General features: G+C 57.4%; 2 protein-coding genes across 2 annotated transcripts in view; one reads left to right on the top strand and one right to left on the bottom strand.

Moving 5' to 3' along the window:
- Positions 1-1,633: 1,633 nt before the first annotated feature.
- On the bottom strand, positions 1,634-8,617 carry PLEKHJ1 (pleckstrin homology domain containing J1). The gene is made up of 6 exons (XM_005427296.2): positions 8,524-8,617; positions 7,375-7,442; positions 6,073-6,139; positions 4,430-4,520; positions 4,199-4,262; positions 1,634-3,719 (listed from the first exon to the last, which is right to left on the bottom strand). Exons 1-6 carry the CDS (start codon positions 8,615-8,617, stop codon positions 3,654-3,656), a joined length of 450 nt encoding a protein of 149 aa, XP_005427353.1. The 3' UTR covers positions 1,634-3,653.
- A 1,568-nt stretch (positions 8,618-10,185) lies between these two features.
- The window catches only part of SF3A2 (splicing factor 3a subunit 2), a 10,659-nt gene continuing 10,546 nt past the window's right edge, over positions 10,186-10,298 (top strand). The window contains exon 1 of the mRNA XM_014309585.2: positions 10,186-10,280. Coding sequence (XP_014165060.1) covers positions 10,201-10,280 — 80 coding nt within the window. The 5' untranslated portion in view covers positions 10,186-10,200. The remainder of the gene's footprint in view (positions 10,281-10,298) is intronic.

The following is a 10,298-nucleotide window of genomic DNA, read 5'->3' as shown; positions in this document are numbered from 1 at the left end:
CTCTGTTCTACTTAAACTTTTTAGGAGTGAGAGCCTGCCCTCGCTGAGTGGGACTTGGATGGGGAAAGCAGTAGATGATGAGGTTGCTGTTGCTCAGGAATTGATTAGTAAACTTTTAACTACTAATAAAAATCCATTTTTCAATGGATTTTTAGAAAAACCCATTTTCTTAGGACAGTGATATGGGATGTTTCCTAGTGAATAGGAATTAGTTTATATAGTTTAGCCTATTAAACTGAATTATTTAAAATTCAAACTTCCCCTAATTTATCTTTTATTTTTTTGGTTGGTTTGTTTTTGGATTTTTTTTTTATATGCTGGTAAGTTGTTCTGTCATTCCTTTCATTCCTGCCTAGCAGTAGTGTGAATTCTGGTGTGTATATATGTATGTATAATATATATATTTCCACCCAGCCTTTCTAATTCTCCACAATGTAAGAGTTAGTTTTTGCTCCCCTCCCTCCACTTAATTTCTTGTGTCTCCCTTGATTTGTAATTGAAATGATGCTTTGAAGTTTTGTCTTTATATTAAAGTGTCTGTATTTTAATACACCGAGCTCGTGTGGACTTTCACTGCCTCAGAGAGTCAGGAGGGAAATGGGATTTGGGGCTTTTGTGGGGGCACAGAGGGATCCCTGAACCAGGCAGCACCTTCAGCTCTGGGGTTTGGGGATTGGGGAGCCAGTTGAGGGTTTGGGGATCCTCGCTGGGCACTGGGGAGGGACAGCAGGGCCTGGGGACAGCTCTGGGCCCATCAAGGGACACTGAGGGGCTGGGGGTGTCCAGGGCAGAAAATGGGTCTGGGAAGGGTCTGGAGCTCCAGGAGGGGCTGAGGGAGCTGGGAAGGGGCTCAGCCTGGAGCAAAGGAGGCTCAGGGGGGACCTTGTGGCTCTGCACAGCTCCTGCCAGGAGGGGGCAGCCCAGGGGTTGGGCTCTGCTCCAGGGAACAGGGACAGGAGCAGAGGGAACGGCCTCAGGCTGGGCCAGGGGAGTTTAGATTGGAAATTGGGAAAATTTCTTCACTGAAAAGTTTGGGAAGTGTTGGAAGGATCTGCCTAGGGTGGAGTGGTCACCAGCCCCAGGAGCATTGGAACAAAGTGTGGATGTGGCACTTGGGGACACAGGGCAGTGCTGGGTCATGGTTGGACTTGATTTTTTAGAGGTATTTTCCAACCTAATTTATTCCAGGATTCCCAACCCATCCAAGCTCTGTTCCCTGTCAGCCAGCAGTGGCACCAGTGCACCAACCCCACAGGCAGCCAGGGATGTGTTTGAGCTGGAGGCCACAAACATTTCCTGAGCCAATTGCTTGTAGGATTTAAAATGAGACACAGCCCCAGCTTCACCCAGAGCCCCCAGCCATGGCTCTGCTGGGCCAGAGCCTGACCCAGCTCCTCTTCCTACACAGCTTTGTCACCTGCCCCTGGCCTGGCTCCAGTACCAGCTGGATTAGCTGAGCTTCTAAGGTCCCTTCCAACCCAGAATATTCTGATTGTTTAAAAAAGCCTCCCCAAAGCCCCTGGTGGAGCCATCCCCAGCTGGGTCCTGAGCAGGAACCACCCCTGGTGCCCCTCTGGCTCCAGCCACCCCTCCCAGGGAGGTTTTGGTGTTGTAGAACAGTTCTGACCATCACAACGATTAAAACAGGATTTATTGGGAATGTTCACTGTACAACACAGAAATGGCTCTCAGCTGAAACACAACAAGCAAAGTCATCAGAATGTGAAAAATGAACAATTGTCTGTAAATCACCAGCAGTTGATGCAGATTTCAAAGTGTCTACAAAGTACCAACCTCCCTCCCTAAATCCCACCCCTGTGTCCCAGCCCTGCCCTACAATGGATCTGAGTCCCTGGGCCTGGCCTGGCCCTGGAACTCTTCACAGCTTTTGTTGTACATTCAGGTAAGAAATGTCATTGGTGATGAACATTCAAATGTTGGGCTTTGCTCTCGCTCACCCAACTGTTCCCAGCAAATAAAACCCATTTTCTGCACAGTGACACTGGAGGGTGGCAGCTGCACCTGGGGAAAGGTGTCCTGCAAGGCACAGGTGACACATTTGCTACAGTGGTGGCAGGCCCAGCTGAGAACTCAGCTCTGCTGTGGAAAAATGCAGGCTGGGCAGGATTAAAATGCTCTTTGGAGTCATCCAAGCATACTGATTCCCTAAAGCACAGCTCTGGTGTGCTCCTGCTCTCAATCCCTCGTTGCTGCTTCCTCTGGAGCTGCCATCTGTCTGCAATCCCCCCGGATTCTGCTCCCTCCCTGCTGCCCTCGGCTGATCCCCCAGGGCAGCTGCCCTCAGCTGATTTTGGTAATTTCTGGAGCAAGCACCTGGAATGATTCAAGGGAAAGGGAAAGAGAGGATCTGTGGAGGGAAAAGGGAAAAATCTCAGCTTTGAGATCAAAAGTAAAACATCAGTGACAGGTGTCACTGCTGGTACTCAGCTGCATGAGGTAAAGAGAGAACACTGGGATACCAAAGGCTGCACTGTGGGCTCTGGTTTGGGCATTAATTCCCACAAAAGACCCCAAAATTCCTTTCAAGCCCAGCTCAGAGGCTGCTCCACCCCCTCCCTGGGCTGGGCAGCTGGAGGGGAACAACGCCCAGAGCTGCAGCCCAGGCCAAGCCCCCGCCCTGGCCTGCCCCAGCCCCGTTCCTGCTGCCAGCAGCCTCTGCCAGTGACCCCTGGGGCCTTTCCTGGGAGTTTTCCTGGGCTGGTTCCAGGGAAGCTGCTCTGGCAGTCGAGAATCTGGGTCTGCTGCAGCCCTGGGTGTGGGGAGTGTCCTCCATCCATCCCTCATGTCTGGGCAGTTTTCCTTGGTGCAGCCAGAGCCAGGGCTGATCCTATGGGGATGTCGTTCCTAATCCTCATCTCCTCCCTGCAGGAGCTCCAGGACAGGCAGCCCTGGTTCCCTGGCAGCTCACTGGGACCTTGGCACAGTCTTTTGGTCTGTCCCTTTGGACAAAGGGGACACACAGAGGGGTGAAAAGCTGCAGCAGTGGCTCAGGGAGTGAAGGGTTAATGCCTGGCTGAGCTGGTGCATGTCCTGCAGCTCCATCCTCCAGCCAAGGGGAGCAGCTTCTGCCTTTGCCAGCTGCTCCATCTGGATCACTGCAGAGCTCTGCAGGCAGGCAGGATCACACAGGGATCTCTCCCTGCCTTTGTTCCCTCCTGCTCTGCAGCTTTGTCCTTTTGGATGGGCTTATCCAGCCCCCAGGAACTGCAGCACCTGCCCAGGGGAGGGAAAAGAAGACCCCAAAAGGCTGCACAGGGCTGCAGATGCTCCTCTGCATCAGCTGGAGCTGTGGCTGAGCTGGAGGAATTCCCACCCCTCCCTGGAGGGCAGGAGGGGGTTAATTTGGAGCCCAGAAATGCATCAGTCACATCCTCTTACAGCCAGGGATGAGCCCTGGGAGACTGCAGGAGGATCCTGAGCCAGGGAAGCTGAGCAGAAGGGTGGAGCTGGCCCCAGCATGGCCTGGAGGAGCTGGGGGCTCTGCTCCCCCTGCAGCACCCACAGAGCAGCTCAGCCCCCCCAGCTGGGGCATTGGGAATGTGCAACGAATTCCTTTAAAAAAAATACAAAATGATTGGGATAATAAATAAAAAAGTCAGGTGGTCAGTGTGGGGAGCTGCAGCAGGTGAGGGTTACTGCCTGTGTGCTCCCAGCTGGAAACGAGCTTCCTCTGAGATTCCATACTGCTCCAGGGGGTCCTGTGGGGAGCACAGGGAGGCACCAGTGAGATGCAGATAAAGCCCAGCAGCCCTTGGGACACACAGGACACAGCAGGGAGCCACAGCCACCTCCCTCCCCTGAGCTGGGCTGCTCCTGGCACCTGGCAGGGGATGGGTGAGCAGCATCTCCACCCATGGATCTGCCCAGGGTGGTGTGAACTGTTCCAGAGGGCCCCTGGGAGGCCAGGCCAGCTCTGGACCTGTCCAGCTCCAAACCTTGGGCCACTCCAGCACTGGGATTTGTGCATCAGGGTTGGAGCACCCAGGGTTGCAGCACCCAGCCACTCCAGCACTGGGATTTGTGCACCCAGGGCAAGGTGCTCAGGAGACCACGGCTCCCTGTGGGATCTGGGATCTCCTTGTCACACACAGCCTGGGCAGGACTGGCAGCAACAGCCCCTGCTGGCACCCAGAGCCATCAGTGACACCTGAGCAGTGCCCTGCAGGGACCCACTCACCTTCCCTGTCATCTTCTGGATCTCGTTCCTGTAGAAAATCAGGCTCCTCCTCAGGAACTCGTAGCTGCAAGACAGGAACAGAGCACGGGAAGGATGTGGGGAAGTTTCAGATGCTATTTAGAGCTGGAGGGAAGCTTGTCTGGGAGGAGACAACCCTGCCCTCCCAGTTCCTGATCCCAGAACACAGCCCAGAGCCCCCAGCACTGCCCTGGCTCCGAGGGCTCAGCCCACCTGGCTCTCCTGAGTGCCTCCACCCACTCCTGGCACTGCTCCTCCGTGGCACACTCGAAGCAGTATTTCCTCTCTGGCTCCTCGATGAAACCTGCCAGGGACAAGGAAAAGGCTCCAGGCAGGTCCTGGCAGAGCTGCTGCTGCTCCCCAGACTCTGCCAGGCCACAATTAGCAGCTCTGTTAACTAAGATGAGCTGGGAATGAGTCTGCCACCCCCACCTGCAGCCCCTCTCCCATTCCCTGGGTGGCTCTGGGTGCCTGGGGCAGCTGCCCACAGCATTTCCCAGCTTACAGCAGCCAGACACCTTGGGAAGGGCAACTTCCCAAACTGAGGGTGACCTGAACAGGACCAGCATGGCCAGATCCAGGACTGACTCCCTGAGGCCCCTTGCAATGACACCAGGATTTAAATCCAAGTGGGAAACAGCCCTGAGGGAGGAACTGGGATACCTGCAGAGATAACCAAGGGGTTGAACTGCACTGGGAGAAGGCCCTGAGCTGCCTTTGCTGGAGGATTTTGGGGATGTGGCACTCACATGGCACTGCCACCATGGGGAGCAGGTCCTGGTGCCACTCCAGTCCTTGACCAGGACATGCCACCAGCTCGTGTCCCCAGAGCTCTGCTGAGCAGACCCTCAGAGCTGCTGCTGCCAAACCCCTGGGTCAGGATGTGCTGTGGACACATCCCAACACCAGGAACTGCTGGGTTTAACCCTGCTCAGGAATCCTCCCCCACCAGAGCTCCCAACACCCCTAAACCCCAGAGTCCAGCACGTGGTGCTGTGGGCTCAGTGTGCTCAGGCTGTCTGAGGGAAGCACAGAGCAGAGCCACAGCTGTGCCTGGCAGCCAGGCCAAAAGATACAGGGATGGCCTTGGAGAAACATCCTGTTCTTGTGGCCACATACCTCTGGCACAGGGGATGAAAGGCTGCTCCCAGGGGAGCTGGCCGAGCTGCAGCTGCACAAGGACACACAGAGGGGAGGATGGGGCTGGAGCAGCTTTATCTGAGCCTCTCCAGGGTGTTTTTTTGGATGAAATGCAGCAGCACAGAGCAGATCTGTCAATAACCAAGCTCCCCCTGCCAGGGATTCCACAGGCACTCAGGGGCCTGGCTGCTCTCAGTGCTGCTGTGCAAACCCCACAGGCTGTGCCATGGACTATCCCTGAGACCTCCCTGGATGGGCCATGGGCACAGTGAGGGACAGCTGAGGAGGGGAAAGGCTGAGGAATCGGTGAAGTTGGAAAAGGCCTTTGAGATAATCAAATCCAACCACGAGCCCAGCACCACCAGGTTCACCCCTGTCCCCAGGTGTCACAGCCTCAGATCTTCTGAACACTCCCAGGGATGGTGACTCCACCACTGCCCTGGGCAGCCTGTGCCAGTGCTTCCAAACTTTTTTGGGGGTACATTTTCCTCAGTATCCAACCTAAACCTGCCCTGGGCACAACTGGAGGTGATTTCCTCTTGTCCTGCTCCCTGGGAGCAGAGCCTGACCCCACAGAGGGAGAGGAGAAGGGCTGGGGGCAGTGAGGAGGGGAAGGGCTGAGCTAACCCCAGGGACACAGGGAGAGCAGGAACTGAGCAGTCCCAACATTTCCTTCCCCACCAGGGGAAGGCAAAGGGAGCACAGGCAGCACTCACTGATGGAGAAGACATTCTCCTCCTCTTTGGTGATCTTGCAGTGCTCCAGCAGCAGAGCTCCAATGGGCTGGAAAACACAGGGAGAGAGGGTTTAACCCACAGAGCCCCCAACACCACGAGGGTTTAACCCACAGAGCCCCCAACACCACGAGGGCTGAACCCACAGAGCTTCCCTGGGGCCTTTAAAGCAACTTCCACAAGCTGGTGCTGCTTCTAAATAACTCAGTCTGACTGCACCATATTTCATGTTCCTTTAATCAACCTTTTCATGCCAGTCTCACCTGTGGCACTTTGCATTTGTTAATTAGGTGTTAATCAGCTCCTCTGGCTCAGATTCAGCCTGGTCTTTACCACCCTGTGATACCAGAGAACTTTTGCTTTTAAAATCAAAGATGAAACATTTACTGTGACACCCAGAATAACCAACACTGAGCTGTGTAAGGGCTGTGCTGAGCCTTGCAAGGGGTTAAACAGGGTGAGGGGAGCTGGAGCAGCTCAGGAGGGACAGAAATCCACCTGGTAAAACTCAGGGACGTGGGGACAGTGGGTGACACTGGCCATGAACAACATGAACCACAGGAAATCCTTGTCCAAGTGAACCAAAGTGTCAGAAGCAAATCAGACAGCAGAGAAAGGATTGAAAACCTGATTTATCTTTAATTTCATAGAGCTCTTTGGGTTGGAAGAGACCTCAAAGCCCATCCAGTGCCAGCCCTGCCATGGCAGGTTCACCTCCCACTGTCCCAGGCTGCTCCAAGCCCTGTCCAGCCTGGCCTTGGGCACTGCCAGGGATCCAGGGGCAGCCCCAGCTGCTCTGGGCACCCTGTGCCAGGGCCTGCCCACCCTGCCAGGGAACAATTCCTGATTCCCAAGATCCCATCCAGCCCTGCCCTCTGGCAGTGGGAGCCATTCCCTGGCTCCTGTCCCTCCAGGCCTTGTCCCCAGTCCCTCTGCAGCTCTCCTGGAGCCCCTTCAGGCCCTGCCAGGGGCTCTGAGCTCTGCCTGGAGCCTTCTCTTGTCCAGGTGAGCAGGCCCAGCTGTGCCAGAGAACAATTCCTGCCCAATATCCCATCTAAATGGAATTTTTGCCCATCTACATTTCACTTTTTCAGTGGGAAGCCATTCCCTGTGTGCTGTCCCTCCATCCCCAGTCCCTCTCCAGCTCTCCTGCTGAGCTGGTGGAAGAGGGAAGGTGGACCCTGTTCCATTTCCCTGCTCCATTTTCCCAGCCCACACAATCCAGGCACAGAACAAGAAGAAAGGAGGAGGGGAACAAACCCCAGCCAGAGGCTCAATCCCTACCTCAGCCTCATCAGTGCGGAAATAGAAGAGAAAATTCACCACGAGCTTCACCAGGCGCTTCTTCAGCACTGCAGGGACAGGGGGAGCAGGGCAGGGCTGAGACAGAGGGCACAGGGGGCACCCCCTGCCAGCCCTCAGCATGGCACTGAGCCCACCAAAGCACCCCCTGCACTCCCCCCAAACACTGCCTGGGGGTGACAAAGTGACCTCGGGATGACAAAGCCCCAGAGCAGCTCCTCCCGGGCACTCAGAGCTCCCAGCAGCAGCACAGGGCCTCAGGCACTCCAGGAAAAGCTCCAGATCCCAGCAGCCCCACCTGGAGCTGCCAGCACGGGCGTCACCTCCCAGGGACAAAGTCCAGCAGGTCCTCAGAGGAGGAAAGGCTCAGCTCAAGGGAGGGAGTACAACACTCTAGGGCTGGTTTGCAAGGGAATTTACTGGGAGATTTCAGGGAAGAGTTTCTTCCCCAGATCCCCTGGAAATGGGGGATCTCCCTGAGCCCAGCCCAGCCCCCACAACCAGGCTGGATCCCACCACTGGTGCTCCCCATTCGCACAGTCCAGCCCTCCCAGTCTGCCTGTCCCCAGTCCTGCTGCCCAGTGCTGCCAGTGCTGCCCACCCAGTACAGCCAGTCCTACCCTGCCCCTCTGCCCAGTGCCCTGCCCAGTGCCCTGCCCAGTGCTGCCAGTGCTGCCCACCCAGTACAACCAGTCCTACCCTGCCCCTGTGCCCAGCACTCCCAGTCCTGCCCTGGTTTCCCAGCCTGGATCCTCCAGCACCCTCACTCCTCCCACCCAGCTCCCCCAGTCCCTCTTCAGTAACCCCAGCCCTGATTCCCCGCTCGGGGCCCTCAGGTACCCCCGCTCCTCCCCTGGTTCTGCCCTGCTCCCATCCCAGTAACCGCAGCCCTGATTCCCCGCTCGGGGCCCTCAGGTACCCCCGCTCCTCCCCTGGTTCTGCCCTGCTCCCATCCCAGTAACCGCAGCCCTGATTCCCCGCTCGGGGCCCTCAGGTACCCCCGCTCCTCCCCTGGTTCTGCCCTGCTCCCATCCCAGTAACCGCAGCCCTGATTCCCCGCTCGGGGCCCTCAGGTACCCGCGGTCCTGCCCGGCTCCTACGCCAATAACCCCAGCCCTGACTCCCCCTCACCGCTGCCCTTCTTGGGGACGCTCATGCGGATCTCGGCCGCTTTCTCGGCGGGCTGGCGGGCCAGGGACAGCAGCTCCCGCTCGTTGTAGCGCATAGGAGTACTGGGTGAGGAGAGGCTGGGAGTGCTGGGTGTGGAGGGATTGGGAAAGCTGGGTGAGGAGGGACTGGGAGAACTGGGAAGTGGGGATTGGGAGAACTGGGTGTGGAGAGACTGGGAGAACTGGGAAGAAGGGATTGGGAGAGCTGGGAATGAGAGACTGGGAGAACTGGGAAGGAGGGACTGAAAGAGCTGGGTATGGAGGGACTGGGAGTGTTGGGAAGGAGCGACTGGGAGAACTGGGAAGAAGGGATTGGGAGAGCTGGGAATGAGGGACTGGGAGAACTGGAGAATCACGGGTGGGAAACTGGGGGTGGGGCCCAGGCAGGGTTTGGGCTACTGGGAGGATCAGTGGGGCAGGACTGGGGGCAGCTGGGGGGCCCTGAGTGCAGAACTGGGATGGAGTTACTGGAAAAGTACTGGGGGAACTGGGTGCCCTGGGGGGGCTGAAAACCGAAGGTGCTGGATAAGGAGGGACTAGGAGAACTGGGGTGGTGGGGCTGGGGGAACTGGAGAATGACGAGTGAGAAACTGGGGTAGGAGCAGAGCAGCACTGGGGGTACTGGGAGCATTGGGAGGTCAGGACTGGGGCCCCTGGGTGCAGAATCAGGACTGGAGTTGCTAGAGGGGGACTGGGAGAACTGGGTGGGGACGACCAGGGGTACTGGAGAATCAGGACAGGGAAAATGGGGGTGGGACTGAGAGGATCAGGAGAAGCAGGACTGGAGTGAGAGGAGAAGCACTGGGAGAGCTGGGTGATCTGGGGAATCCAGGCTGGGAAACCAGGGGTAGCATCAGCACAGGACTGGGAGTACTGAGTGAGGAGGGACTGGGAGAACTGGAGAATCATCAGTGGGAAACTGGGGTAGGGCTGGGGAGGACTGGGATTATGGGGAGGGTCTGAGGAGCACCCGAGTGGGAGTCAGGGGGCCTTGAGTGGAGAATCAGGACTGGAGCTGCTGGGGGATGTGGCTGGAGAGGAACTGGGGGAGAGACACTGGGAGAGCTGGGTGCTCTGTGGGGAAGGATTTGGGGTTCCTCAAAGGTCCTTCCAGTGTTTGGGCTCTGTCTGGGGAGGTTTGTGGGGGACTCCAGGACCTCACCTGGTGCTTGAGGACACTGCTCAGAGCCCCTGACCTTGTTGGGGGCTTGGGGGGCTCTGAGCCTCCCATGGTGGGAGGGTGGCCCTGGGGCTTTGGAGGTGTTGGGGAGCAGCAGATCTGGTGCTGGACAGGAGGGAGCTCTGGGGCTGTTTGTGCCTCAAGTGAGGGGGGAAAGCTCCTGTTGGGCTTCTTAGGGGGCCTCTGGTGGGGCTGCTTGGCCTCACTGGGGCCCAGCTGGGCTTGGGAGTGGCTGAGGAGATGGGAAGGGCTCCGGGGGCATTTTCTGGATCCTTTTACTTCGCATTCCTGACTTGGTGGTACCAGATGTGGGATTGCATCCCGTGCTGTGTGCCCAGGGCATGTCTGGGGCGTCACCCCCATCCTCGCTGCTGGGCTGGACAATCCTGTGATTCAATTACCACTTTCTTTTCCCAGACTGTCCATTTCTCGAGGAGCTGAAGCGCAGGAATCCCCGCCATGGATTTCCAGCACCGGCCCGGGGGTAAAACGGGCAGCGGGGGCGTGGCCTCGGCCTCCGAGAGCAACCGCGACCGGCGGGGGGGGCCGCCCCCCCA

The sequence above is a fragment of the Geospiza fortis genome, unplaced genomic scaffold (assembly GCF_000277835.1).
Source record: "Geospiza fortis unplaced genomic scaffold, GeoFor_1.0 scaffold254, whole genome shotgun sequence".
Taxonomy (NCBI): domain Eukaryota; kingdom Metazoa; phylum Chordata; class Aves; order Passeriformes; family Thraupidae; genus Geospiza; species Geospiza fortis.
This window is presented reverse-complemented; position numbering and strand designations above follow the sequence as displayed.

Coding starts and splice junctions, on each gene's coding strand:
- PLEKHJ1 (XM_005427296.2), bottom strand. CDS start 8,617: ATGCGCTACAACGAGCGGGAGCTGCTGTCCCTGGCCCGCCAGCCCGCC. Junction 6,140..7,374: donor TCCGCACTGATGAGGCTGAG/GTAGGGATTGAG, acceptor TGTGTTTTCCAG/CCCATTGGAGCTCTGCTGCT. Junction 4,263..4,429: donor GAGGCACTCAGGAGAGCCAG/GTGGGCTGAGCC, acceptor CCTGTCTTGCAG/CTACGAGTTCCTGAGGAGGA.